At 43.7% G+C, this 14,374-nt stretch overlaps 1 protein-coding gene across 2 annotated transcripts; it reads left to right on the top strand.

Moving 5' to 3' along the window:
- The first annotated feature begins 8,395 nt into the window (after positions 1 to 8,395).
- Positions 8,396 to 11,328, top strand: LOC124305085 (glucose dehydrogenase [FAD, quinone]-like). 2 transcript variants are annotated; one of them, XM_046764114.1, is made up of 7 exons: positions 8,396 to 8,518; positions 8,693 to 8,950; positions 9,055 to 9,183; positions 9,265 to 9,821; positions 9,951 to 10,413; positions 10,490 to 10,860; positions 10,960 to 11,328. In XM_046764114.1, the coding sequence occupies exons 2-7, from the start codon at positions 8,743 to 8,745 to the stop codon at positions 11,068 to 11,070; spliced, it is 1,839 nt and encodes a 612-aa protein (XP_046620070.1). In that variant the 5' UTR covers positions 8,396 to 8,518; positions 8,693 to 8,742; the 3' UTR covers positions 11,071 to 11,328. The 2 variants fall into 2 exon arrangements, with proteins under 2 accessions (XP_046620070.1, XP_046620061.1); XM_046764105.1 differs by having other exon boundaries at positions 8,400 to 8,518; positions 8,722 to 8,950.
- The last annotated feature ends 3,046 nt before the right edge of the window (positions 11,329 to 14,374 follow it).

Here is a 14,374-nt window from a genome sequence, read left to right as displayed (position 1 = left end):
AAATCTTCGCCACTAGAATGGATATCCGCACGCCAACCGACGTGCGGATGTTTCACTCGATTCGCACGCCCGCAAGCTCCAGCAAGGTGAAATTCCTCAACAAAGGGAAATTGAGGATTTTAACGAAGTGGAAAAAAATACAAAAAAAAAGACAAAAATAAAATAATAACAAATTTTTCGCCCGATTTTTTATCTCCCAATTTCGTTTTTTTTTTTCTCTCTTTTGTTCTTTTAGTACACCCCGTAGCGTTTCTCGGTGTATACCGATCGCTACAAACCTTCTCTCCACTTACTCGTGGATATTGCTGAAAATTGCTGAGTGACGCAAACAATTTCCGGTAAGTTTCTTAATATCCGAGAAACCAACGAATAATTTCTCCATATAACTTCGAAACTTGGCTTATGTACATATCCGCATACCTATACTACCTTACACCCACCGGGCTGTAACTACCTCATCCTATATATATGTATATATATATATCCTACGAGCATTCTCCGAATTGGCTCTGCTGGCTTTCGGGCAAACATTCAACTGTCTGCTTCGCCGCGAGCGAATCCCCGACGTATAAGATCCCTACGCTCTGATATCGATGAGGTGCAAATCACCCCTAACCAGTGACCTGGGACTTGGTTATAGACTCTGGCGTACCAAACTCGCCTTAAAGCAAAATTCATGGAACGATCGCGATGTGTGAGAGATAAATGATTTTTTATTTTTTTTTTTCACTTTTTATTTCTGGGGAAAAGAGCCTCAGAATTTTTTAGAACCCCCATCCGGTGTACACTTTTATTAAAATCGATGTTCCATCTTGCGAATTGTGTAAAAGTGTATAGATACAGCTAACGTCCCAGCATGTAACGTGTATAACCTTAGAATTCCGTGGCATGAATTCAAGTCGAGGATGAGATAGTTGGGGGTATAAATCGATCCGTGCCGCATCCAGAGAGATATCGAAATTTCTATTTCCGATCAGTATCGTTACGCGGGAGCGAAGGGAGGTCACGTGGGTGTAGCCAGAGCTTGCGGATCGGGGGTCCATTTCCGGGGAGTTCGTCCCGTCCCGGGAATTCTGCAGTCGGTGGTTAGACACGTGAGGAATTCGGAATTTCCTCAAAGTCCGAGCAAGTATACCTGGAATTCGAATAGGATCGATTCGGCCAACGGTCACTTCTGGGCTTAAGCCGCGAAATTAGATTAACGTCACGCCCGACGCGCCCGGCTCGAGGAGAAATTGATTGATTTAGCGGTATCGTTCCTAAAAATTTCACCTTCTTCCGCGGCGAGAAATGCGTCGGGAAGGGATTGGCGATTGGCGAATCCTGATCCCAGCGGAAATCATATTAGCGCGATCGATCTCTGTAACCGTAGTCAACTATCCGCACGTTAAAAAGTCTAAGACGTCTACTAATTGGCAATTAAAGGAATTAGTCTGGCTTAATCCGATCCAAATCCAGTCCGTTCCGATCCAGCGCACACCACTCTCTCAGGGACGGAGATGGAGAATGTTATCCTTCCGGTTCTGCAGATAACAGACATAATTTACGCCTGTTACCGACTCGGTTACACAACTGGTGTCATATTCAATTTGACTTGGTTGCAGCTCAGATCATTTGATTACAGAGATTGATTAGTCAAAAAGCGACACGAATTTTTAGTCTCGTTACGATACGTTCTTACGTTGAGTGTATATTTTGTAAAATTGTTGGACTCGCAAGCTCTGAGAATCATTTTATAATTACGAAATGAATTTTTCAAACTGCAAGAAGTAGTGAAATTGTAAAAGATCGAACGGATATTAATGCTTCGTTTTGTATTGTTCCAATATGGTCAAAATTCTGGTAAGTTCGTTAGATTTTTTGTTGCCATTTGTTGGTGATGATAATTATTGTTTCAAGAATAACAATAATCCTGACTACATGCTCAATATATTATTCGGTTTTTCTCGCCATGCTAATTAAGGTTATAAATTTACCTGTACCGTGACCTAAATCATCCTGTGCGACAAACAACAGCCACAACGATCATAGTCGATTGAATATTCATTTTCATTCCGGCTTACCGAATTCGGGTGAAATCAATTTATGACAACTTGGTGAACATTGCCCGATCACTCGATCCCACGGTCCGTGTATCGCCGTTCTAATTTTCTGCATCAATTACAGCGCGGGTTCTCCGAAGGATCAGAGAGTACAGTTCCAGGATTCTGGGGAGATGAAAAATATCGCGAGTAGGTCAACGGGAGGAAAAAGTTTGCGGTGAAGGTTGACCAGGCATCCACCTGTTCTATACGGGTATCAGTGACCTTATTTATGGGCCTGGCCCTTAGGACGAAATTTGGTCGACGTCCGTTCGAGGGCGGAAGTAGGCGCCGGAAATGGAGGAAGGGGGAATCCCCTTATTTATTTTTCAGATGGCCCCCCATCTCGGCGTTTCTTTGTTTTGCCACTCTTCGCGATTCTAGCGTGGAAAGCTTCCGTCCTTCGTCGGTTATACAGAGTAATTTCAACCGTCTTTCACTCCTACGTAAGTCGTTTCTCCGTCCAATTTTTTTGTTCAATTTTTATCCCAGGATTCCTGATGCTAGTAGAGTTTTTTTTTATTTTTTTCCACGCGCTTTTCCCCCCGCAACGGCCATCCGTATAACTGCAGCCGGACAAAAACACTGTCGGTGTAAACGATCCCCGGGATTTCGGCACCGGAGTTCTATCCGCGATTTCTGACGTCTGCGGTATCATGCGCGGGAAAAATGGGGCCGGAAAATTTGCATTTCTTAACTTTGTTTATAAATATATTGTGTAAGCACGGTTCAATGAGCCTTACGTACCTATAAGGTAAAAAGCAAGCGTAAGCTGAGCCTTTCGCAGCTGGCCGGTAGAAAAGAAAAAAAGAGAAAAAAAAAAACAAAAAAACAACCACCTCTACAAAATCCTCGCAGGGACGCGTACATGATATATCTTCGAAGGTACAAGGCATAAGGCGAAAGTAAAGCCGGATCCCCTTTTCATCTCCGTGCGGCACGGCGATATAAACGAAACGCGGAAAGAAAGCATCGCATCTACGGGATTTTCCGCATGTGCGGCCTATATTAAATATTTACCTCAACTTGTCGGATGTGACAGCAGTTTCCCGGAGTTGTGGGGCATAAAATCATGTCGTGCGAGAGGCTAAATGATCCTCAACAAAATGAAAAAAAAAAGAAAAAATAATAAAAAATGAAACAGGAACGAGTAAACCGGCAGGATTATATTCTAAAATGCGAATACTCGCCGTCCCTCGCCCATAGCTCTCTCTCTCTCTCTCTCTCTCTCTCTCTCTCTCTCTCTCTTTTTCGCTTTCCCCCCGGTTTCCCAAACTCGGAATGCAGGGACCAAATATCTCGTTGACAAGAACCTGAGAAGGCTCCTCAAATTTTCAGGAGCCCCACAGAGAAAGAAAGAAGGAGAGAGAGAGAGAGAGAGAGTCCTTCGGGTACACGCAGGACAAATTTTTCTCGACGCGAGTACCTTGGCTAAAAAATCGGCCGTTATCCAGCCCGTTTTTCCAACGAGCTTATTAACGCGACGGTCGGTGAAAAATCTTATGCATTCTCTTTTCCTTCCATTTCTGTTTTGCACCCTGTTCCGGCGGTTTTTTTTTTTTTCTCTCTCTTAGTCTCACCTTTACACCCTTCGCAGCTGTTTGATTGTTTCTTTTCTTTCTGCTTCTTCTTCTTCTTCTTCTTCTTCTCTTCCTTACCTCACCGAAACAACGTCGCGATGACAATGAGTTATAGGATAACGAGTTGGCAACGCGAGGAACCCGGGAGAACAGAAGGGCCGGAATTAATGGGCGTCGTAAAAGGTGAACGCCGCCCCTCTTTGCGCGGACGGGGCGAAACAGTGACTGTCTAATAACAACCTAACTCTTGCATTTCTGCAAACTTATACACCCACCAACTATACGTATATACAATATACATGCACAGTGTACACTCGGGTGGCACTTTTGTGCGAAGAATTTAACTTCCTTGAGGAAAACTTGAATTCGCGCCTCGTCGTTGCAGCCGCGTCCCTTTCGACATTATCTTACAATTACTCTATACCTATTTATACGTGTACCGCCGCTCTTAAGATAATTCTTATCATACTTCGTGACAGTAAGTTTCGCATGCTCCTGAAATTGTCGTAAATATGGTGAATTGTAACAATGAAAGAAGAGGCAAGTGAGGGAAATAAATTCGCAGGGAGTGAATATAATCGTCGGCCGGTAGCGTGAGGGCTTTTTCAATTGAATGTCACGCGACTCCCTAAACGCGGCTAACACCTGTAATCAACCTGCATAAATCATGATTCGTGCCCGGCAGTCCTTTAACTCCGAGAGCCGTGTTTCGACATAATTGCGATGTCGGAAAATCGTGGTGCTAATTGGATCCCTGACAAATAGCGTTATTCGGTTGCCCGCGATTTTCCACCCCTGCCTTTTCCTCCCTTTCCGCGTTTCCTTCCTCCTTTAAACCGTAATTGCTGTAACCGTGTCACGAGTTAGTCATACGCAAAAGAATTGGATAAAAGAGAATAAGCGAAATAAAATCTTCATGACGCAAAATATTCACGGCATAATAAATCGCGTTAGTAAAAATTATACAACGGCGATGAAATTATCCGAGTAAATTACGAGTAACGAATCTTCGGATAACACGGTTCCGGAGACAAGATATAAATCAATTAGGAAACAACGATTGAGTTAGAACTGGGACAGCCTTTATATCGATCACTTTGACAATCTTCCTCGAAGCGTTGTTTATAATTTAGTAACCAATTTCTAATGCTGAAAATGCAAAATTTTCATGCATCGGGCAGCTCGACGATCGGTTTCGAAATAATTTGATCACAAACTCACCGAGGGAAAACGTGCAGCTGTACGGTATTACTTTTCGTGTCAGACAGACAGATGTTCGAATCTTTTCTCCTCCTCACTTCGACTTTCACGATATTATATTATTGTTCGTTGTTATTTCAATTATATCATTTCTTTGCTTTACCTCTGTTTTTCTTCCTCTCATTTTTCCCCTCCTTCACCTTCTCCATAAACTCATCTCGTAATCGTTTTTTATCCACGTCCCTAGCGTGTTATTTAATTATCCGTAACCGCTGAACTCGAACAGCCCCAATTACGTACAGAATCTACAACTTTTTTCTCTGTAAATTAATCCTCGCAACGATCACGTCATAATTACGACTGCAATTCGCATAATAAATTACAAAAAATAAAAACAGAACAATAACTCTGCCTTTCGGAAAACAATAACGACTCATCTCATCTAAAGTTACCTCTGACAATTATCGGACGAAAAAACAAATTCATCCCTACCGACTACTGAGCAATCTCCACGCAGCGAAGCTTCTTTCCCACGTCAAATAAATCACTCGTAACGTATTTAAATTCGAAAAAATGGAAACAAAACATTGTCTCGCACGCGCAAATCCGCGCTCAAAACGTAATTTGGTATCAAGGTAAGCAACTGACGAGCGGCCTCATAACGCGAAACGACGTCGCGGTTCGATTTCTATTAGCCTCCGCTCCGACCGTGGCAATAAACGAATATCCGTTCATCGCGGGGGTGGGGGTGAATATTTTCCAAGGGAGTAATTAGCCGGGCGCATTATAAGGGTCGTGACCAAAAAGTCCCGAAATTATCCGTCGCGGGCGGGAACCGGGTGGCGCAATTTGCTCGGCTGCATAATCAAACGATATCGCCGGTGAGCATCTCCCGCTTCATCCCTCTTTCGACCCCTTCCTTCCTTCCTTCCTTCCTTCCTTCCTTCCTTCCTTTCCCCGGGCAACGCGGGGATCTTCCTATTAGCACGGCACAGGTCAACGTCGGTGGCTCACGTAATCCGGCCCGTATCGTCCGGTTAGGGTCGCCTCGTTTTCTCCCGCCATTGGCCAACGCGAAAACTTTTACGACGAGGAACGTACGAGTGCTTGCACACGCTCTTTTTATTGTTTGAACGCGTTACGCTCCCGCTATGCGGCATCGTCCGACCCACATTCCAGCCAGCTTTTCCACTCTCGGACTGCCGCGGATCCTAAAGCCGAATTTTTCCAACCCTTGCCACCCCGATGCCGAATCCTTCCGTACTTTTCAACCCCGTCTCTTTTTAAGGAAAAGTTTTTTGTCCTGGAATTTCGATAATAGTACGTTATATAACGAGGGAATAATCGAATTTTATTCCTGTGTGGCGTTTCTGTTACACGTTTCCGTCGCATTCGCGAAATTAGTCCCACCAAATTCCACGTACCGAGTGCTAAGATTTTATACGTCAGTATAAAAATATGGCCTCGTATTTCCCGCATATCTCACGGAATAATATACCACTTTTATCCTGCTCATCAGATGAAAAATGTTATTGTGGTCGAGTCGGAAATAAATAGTCTATCCATCCGGGTGTTTCGATTATCCTTTTTCAATTAAAAAAAACTGCCCGGTATTAAAGAATTATGATAAACATTTAAAACGGTCTCTACTGGGTTTATAAGGCTAAAGTGCGCTGTATGCAAAGAGCATTTTCACACGTGCATTTGGTGTCGTATTTTTCATACATCAATTCAAATTCCCGTTTCCGAATCAGGTCACTGCTAATAGCGTCAATAACGTGATTCGGGCATATGGCAAAGTCTTGATACCCAAAGTATAGCCGTACGTGAAAAGTTTCAGGGTGGAAACGGATGTCTGGAATTTGTATTGTGCCGTATCGGGTACGATTTTGAACGTAACTACGAGTTCGGTATCTATTTGTGACACCTCGCGGGTTTCGGGAAAGGACGCAAGAGGCGAGTCGCGAGAGGCGTTAAGTCGCGAAGAAAACCATTCTGACGACAAATTCAATCCCGTAGCGTTTCACCGAGCACCGTTTCAATATCGCGGTGAAACGATGAAATATCGACATCATCATCCCCCATCCTCTTCAGAAGGTAACCACGAAAAATCTTCTTCACCTGTCGCTAAGTCACGCGACGTTTGACGCCTACTGCACATATCCTTATACTCAACTGCGTCGCGACGATGAATTTTCGCTTCGATGTTGTGTGAGGCGACTTGGAAAAAACAGGAACACGTGTTTCCTGGGAAAATTTTAATACGCGAAATTTCTGCAGTACGGCTTCTGGGAAATGGAAAAGCTGATGATGATCGCAGGTCCATATAATGAAGCTCACTAAAGAAGTGCCCGAGGTGTACAACAAAAAACATTGGATGTGCATTTTTTCAAACTGCTGATTTAGCGGTGAAAACTTCCCCGGCAGTTTAATCACCCGGGAAAATCAATTTTTTAGAGTTTTTCGATGATGCTGTTCAATTTTTTGATATAACCAATTGAACGTTATTCACTATATCGACTTTTAGCCTCATAGGTTGCATCTGTTATTCGTTGGCGTGGTTTTACCCCTTAAACGGCTGGATTGGAACCCATAAAAATGCGTGTCCAATGTCTTTTGGTGTACTACAATATATCGCAGAATGATGAAAATCGGTGAGGTACAACTCGGGTACTTTCGTTGTCAGTGCCGGCGCTGGGACACCTTCGTTAGACTTGTCGAATCCATCCGTTGCAGGTGGAACCATTACCCAAGACGGATCTTGAGAGGAGTTATTCCGAGTGCATCTGGCTCTGAAGGAATTCTTAACTTTCTTCCAGCTTCGCTCTTCTCCTTCTTCTTCATCTTTTTTTTTCAACTTCTGCTTCTATTTTTCGTCTTTTCCGGCATTTACTACCTAGCTCATAGCCCAAGCAATGGAGAAAAATAAAAATAATAAATATGAAACTTTTGGGATTTGGTAAAAATGTATCTTCTGATCTGTAAGTCAGCCTACTATGTTTCAAAAATTTCATATTTATTAGTTTCATCACATGAAATTTGGCCTTCGTTCATAATCAATTACAATTTGAAATAATATTCTCATTATTTGCGAATCAATTCCAGTATTGTGGAAGTCGTTTATTTAGGTGAGATCATCGTGTGTTCAGGAATCATTGAACCGTACGATAAAACTCCTCCCATAATCCAATTTGAGACATTCAATTTTCAATTCAAAGCCAGAATAAACATATCAAACATAATTCAAACATTTCATATTTACTATTTTCATTCCCTGAAGTTCGACCTTCGTTTATAATTAAATTGTGAGATACTGAGTACCTTGTAATCGACTCCAGTATTGCGCAAGTTGTTTATTCAGCCAAAATTGTTGTGTGTTCAAGTGTCGTTGAATCGTAAGGTGTAATTCCGCTGACAATCCGAAAATCTTTTAAACATGCCTATCACGTAATTCGACGTCAAACGATCTGAGTTGACGTATGTTCGGTAGCTCAGTTGACAACGATGAGTAGTTATATAATTTGGTGTTACGATGAAAGATTTCAGCTAGTCTAGAAGTAATCGCGAAGCAGACATCATTCTGCTCCGCTTCTAACGTCCACTTGAAAGTTCGCAACTAATATTCCAGGCATTCAAGTGTTATCGAATCTCGAAGAAGTAAGTCATTTTGACTCTATTCCGTTATATTCTTTTTCGCCTTATAGTCAACTCGACCTTACATATATGCCGACGAATGAACATTCTGTACCGTAATTCAATTGTAGCAGTAAATTTTCATTGAGTTCTCAGGACTTTCAGGTTTGAAATACTGTATCACAGAACGTTTCAAAGTTTTAGACATACTCCTGATCTTTACATAGATCATTATTACTCTGGCAACGATGACGTACAGCTTCAGCCCGCCGAGTACCTGCAACGTGTCCCTACCGGGACCGACTTTTCAAAGCCTCTGCAATGCTTCGGCAATATTGGTTTTCATGTCCCTTCTGGATGAGTTCACGCGAGTCGATGAAAAGGTTTCCGGTATATGCGAGCGAATCACATCAATAAAAGAACCTGCCGACGTGTACGACTACATTGTAATTGGCGGTGAGTTAGTTGACGATACGTGGAAGCTTGTTTCGATGTTCGAAAAAGTAAATCGTACGTCGACCCGATAAAATATTGGGACAATTGCGGCTTTTTTACAATAGGTGGAGGTGCGGGTTCCGTGGTGGCCGCCAGACTGAGCGAAGTGCAAAACGTAACAGTCCTGGTTCTGGAAGCTGGTGACGACGAGTCAGCAGTCGCGCAAATTCCTAGCCTTACTCTGGATTTGATAGGTAAGAGAATAACGAATACAACTGACTCTTCCAACAGCTGATGACAACAATTCGAGAATAAGATGAACGCAATGTCTTCAGGATCCGAAATCGATTGGAATTATGACACGTCAAACGAGACCAATTGCTGCATGTCTACAAATGGCTCCTGCTCCTGGTCAGGGGGGAGATCTCTCGGGGGTAGCACGGTCATCACGGGAATGACATACGCACGAGGCAATCCTACCGACTTCGACAACTGGGCTGCAATGGGCAATGAGGGATGGTCGTACAAGGACGTGCTACCGTTTTTCCTAAAGTCGGAAGACAACGGTGAAATCGATCGGGTCGGAAGCGAGTACCATGCGACAGGTGGACCGCTTTCGGTCGAGACATTTCCCTACCAACATCCCCTTGGTTACACCATATTACAAGCAGCCATTCAGTCAGGGTTTGGCGTAAGCAACGACCTGAACGGCGAGAAAAGAACCGGTTTCTCGATCCCGCAGGCAACACAAAAAAAAGGAGTTAGACGTAGTAGCGCAAGGGCATTTTTGTGGCCGGCTAGAAATCGCAAGAATCTCCACGTGTCTCTGAACTCTTACGTGACTAAGGTCGTCGTTGAGAATGATCGAGCGGTCGGTGTCGAGTATTACAAGGTAATATCATCATGCGATTCTGAATATCATAGATATGCAATTCCAAAGACCAACTTGGTGGATGTCAAGGTCGCGACTTGAGTTCTTGTGAAATTCACGAATTTCACTGCACTTTTGAATTTTCCGCAGAACGGGGATCTGAAGACGGTGAAGGTAAACCGAGAAGTCATCCTGTCTTCAGGTGCTATCAAGACACCACATATTTTACTCCATTCCGGCATCGGGCCGAAGGATCATCTGACATCGTTCGGCATCGATGTTGTCAAGGACTTGCCTGGCGTCGGGATGAATCTTCATGACCAGCCGGGCTTCTCCATCCCATTTACCGTGAACGAACCCGACGTCTACTATAACAACTGGGCCACCGCCACTGAGTATTTGGCTTTTCAGACAGGTCCCTTGTCCAGTGCTACACCTATCGAGATCACGAGCGCATTGGCGAGTAACGAAACGACGAAAGACCACCCGGACATCCAGATCTACCCCACTATTAGCCCCATGAACTGTGCACCGGGTGAAATCGATGCTTTGCGGAGCACGGGAAAACAAACCATCACTTTTACAACGACATACACGCACGTCAAGAGTAGAGGTACTGTGACGTAGGAAAAGAAAGGAACACGTACATATCATTGTAATTTTACCAACATCGACACCTTGTGTTTCAGGACGAATCAGCCTAGCTTCGAACGATCCTTTTCAGGACCCGATTATATGGGCCAATTACTTAGACGATGATAGGGACGTGAATGGTCTTCTTCAAGGCATAGAACATATCTTGAGCTTGGCGGATACTGAGGCTTTCAAAGCTCAAAACTTCACCATCGCCGCCACAGTAATCGAGGCTTGCTCCAACTTCACTTTTCCCAGCTCTGAGTATTGGGCCTGTGCAGTGCGACAAGATACTGTTCCTCAGTTTCACCAGGTTGGTAGCTGTAAAATGGGACCATCATCCGACCCGTTAGCAGTGGTTGACTCCCAGTTACGAGTTCATGGTATAACCGGTCTTCGAGTTGCAGATGCCTCCATTATGCCTCAGGTAAACATTTCGGTCGTAGATGTACAGATTATAATTGTTCGAGACTTGTGACGTGGAAATATGCGATAACGAGAAATACAATTACAATTCTTATCAAAGGTGACCTCGGCCAATGTTGGGGCGCCAACCATCATGATTGGAGAACGTGCCGCCGATTTTATCAAGAAAGCTATGTATTCGACCGATTGCTCGAAGAACCTGAAGCTCTAGATGTCTGTTCCAACTTGAAAACATATTCTTGTTAGTTAGCAATGAAAAATAAGCCGATGAATATTTCTTTCCTTGTCAAACCGGCTAACGCAAATTTCATTTCGATCCTCTCTTCACTTATCACTGCGATGTTTATTACATGCCAATGATTCAATGTGACTCAACAAAGTCAATTTCACCATCTGTAGTGGAGAATGTTATTATACCTATGAAAATTAGAGAAAATTATGAAAATATGAGTAAAATCAAATTGCAAAAATTGGATTCTTTCTCAGTTGTGGGTCAATAATTCCAGCCAAGAAGGTTTTAAGCTAAGTGAAACTCGCCCCTCAACCTTGGATTATTAAACTTTTATTTTTGGCATCGCTTGAGAGTCGTTTGGTGGTGCTTGGTAGTCTTATTTCAAGGTTTGGTGGTGCATGATTTACCTTTTAATACAGAAAGACAATTATCGATGCGGGATGATCGAAGACGAAGACGTGTAACAATAATGTAATAAGAAAATGGCGAACCCAAAAGTTTTTTTAGTTAGTTAAAAATTCCAACGAAATCTTCAGAAACGTTCATAGAACGTTTTTATTGTATCAAATATTTGATAAATTATTCCAGAGCAATTCGTGACCGGGATGTAGACGAATCCATGATAAAAAATCTTTCTCAGTAGGGAGTTTGCAAATCGTGACACGGCTGCTCTTGAAAAATGAACAGCCTCAACAATCCTGATGCGATGTGGTCGAGGCGTCCCGAGCAAAAAGGCTGAGCTTTTTCATTCATCCCGACGGTTTTATGCACGGGTTGTTTGAATTTTTGAGAGAAAATAGCTGGGACCCGGTGAAAATGTTGCCAGCTTGTACGCCGAGAAGGCGTGGGATCTGAAATAAGAGGAAGGTGGACGTACGAAGATATAAAAACTATCGAGGTATATAAGGTATATCTCGGCATAAATAAGACATTTATTCTCAAAGTGGCGGCGAGGAGGCATTGCGCCAAAGAATGGAGGGAAACTATTTATGTAAAACACAAGAAACAACTTGAGGGGCCAACAGTCCTACCCCCAGACACGGGGTCGCCTAAACTTTCACCCTTAAATAGTATTATTTGTCTTTCCATCCACCCCAGGATTTATTCCCTCGCATAAAAACGTAACTTTGATATTTGTATCGCTGTATAGTACACAACGCGTCTTCGTTTCACTCGCGGTTTCGCCTATCACGACGGAATATAACCAACTTGCTAAAATTTTATTACACAAGGACCGACGCGACGTCAAGAAGTAAAGAAATAACAGACGTGGCTGGACTCACGTTTGTATCATAACTTTCCTAAACAGGTACTCACTTCTTTGCGAGCATTAACTAAGGGGGAAAAAATACTTGAATACAACACCGACTCGAATGCTTTAAATAAACTCTTATTCAGACAGTTTCTAATTCCCTTGTGAGCCGATTGTACAACTTCAATTATACCCCGTATTGTTTGCCGTACAGCTCCAGCGTTCCACGTCATTCAGCAAAGTGGAATAACACAAAATTTTCTTTACATACACTTTGCAAAATTATTCCTACGCCTATCGATGAAATTCGATAAAATCATAATAACCAACTAGTGAAGAAAACTGCGGAAAATCCGTGCCGAAGGAATTTGCGAGTTACGATTTAACGAGAAGAGTTCAATCACTTTGAGAACGTTCTAATAAGAAAACTTTCTCCAAAATCGTTGATTCCCATCGTCCAGCAGAAACGTTGTTTCGTCTCTGTCCACCGTCATTGTCCATACGAACGATACTTTCCCTGTCCTTGATATCCAAACGGCTTATCTCAAGTCCAATCGAGCCTGACTCTGATCGCATTCGGTCGTCGCCTAGGAATAGCTGGTGGAAGGAAATAACCGCACAGCCAGGCGGTTCGAGCCGCTCCACCTTCGACGCGACGGTTTCTCACGCTCATTGGCAATATCTGAATTCGTCCCCTATTGAATCGACGGTTTCAGCCTGAACACCGACGTACGACATACCGACCATGCACACGGACGAACGGACGCCCGCTATTCCCTTGTCGTACAACTTGCCGGGGCCTCGATCCTCCGCACCTTCGCCCTCTGTTCCACCTACGCGCGAATACTCCTCAATTCGGCCGAGCTGCTCACGTGTGCGTGAACCGAACCGCACATATCCACGTACGATTCGTACTGTGACCAACCCCGCGGACTCGTGCTCAACGGGCGCAAAACCGCACTTGCAATTTAGAGTAGAATCCGTAGGTATTTCACTACGGTTTAAATGATGGCGGCGTGAGGTTGACTTTTGATAAATATCGCGTCGATGGTGATACGACGATATGTTTGCATTCCTCGAATTATACTCGATCGATCGCTTGCTCAGAGTGGACCTTAAATTGCTTCGTCAAAAACGATGCGTTATTTTATTTTATTTTTTTTCTTTATTTTGGGTTATTATTGGCTTTTCACCTCTTTCGACACGTTCGCGAATTCAATTTCCGATCCGATCCTGTACCAGCCATTTTCAGCAACCATATCCCGACGTGAAAAATCCTCAGCAAGTGCGTTTGAAGTTCAGTTTACTCGCCATTTCTTTCACATCTCTTGAACATGATGAGGATAAACGACGCGTCTTACCACTGTACCGATTCAGTTTCCATCCGTTGTGCAGTTTGAGGGTAGTAAAATTCACCCTTGCTCCAGAGTTACCGAATTAGGTTGGAGATTTGTTCACGCTCCATCCCGACCTGGCTTTACCGCAGAATCCGGTTCCCGTCAAGAGTTCAGGGATTCCGATAGAGCGAGTTCCAGACCGTAAATAGAGGCCTCTTTCCGCCGGGGCGCGTGCACTGGGAAATTCTTTGCCAGGTGTACGTAGCTTTCCTTAAGCGGTGAGGAAAATGTGAATATAAGAGGAGCGAGAATTTCTCGAAAGAAGTGTGGAAGTAAGGAAAACGCGTTTCAGTGCAGCGAGCAGCTCTGCAGCGTAAGAAAAGAAGAATAGTAGAAGCTGAAAAATAACGGGGAACACAGCAGTTGGAAAATGTAATGTCGGGTTTGGCGTGCTTCGCACAGGGAGAGAATTGAATGGGAGAAAAAGCGGAGCGAGCTGGTTCGCCGGACTCGCAGGGATGCCGGGTGCTCTTTGAGCCCCGAGAAGACGACGTGCTTTTCGTGACAAAAGAAACAGCATCGTATAAACAGCTTTTCTTTGCTCCTCCACCAAAACCTTTCATCTCTTCATACGCGCTCACTCTCTCTCTCTCTCTCTCTCTCTCTCTCTCTCTCTCTCTCTTCCTCCCTCCTA

The sequence above is a fragment of the Neodiprion virginianus genome, chromosome 1 (genome assembly GCF_021901495.1).
Source record: "Neodiprion virginianus isolate iyNeoVirg1 chromosome 1, iyNeoVirg1.1, whole genome shotgun sequence".
NCBI lineage: Eukaryota > Metazoa > Arthropoda > Insecta > Hymenoptera > Diprionidae > Neodiprion > Neodiprion virginianus.
The sequence above is the reverse complement of the archived record's forward strand: the minus strand, read 5'-3'. Positions and strand labels throughout refer to the sequence as shown.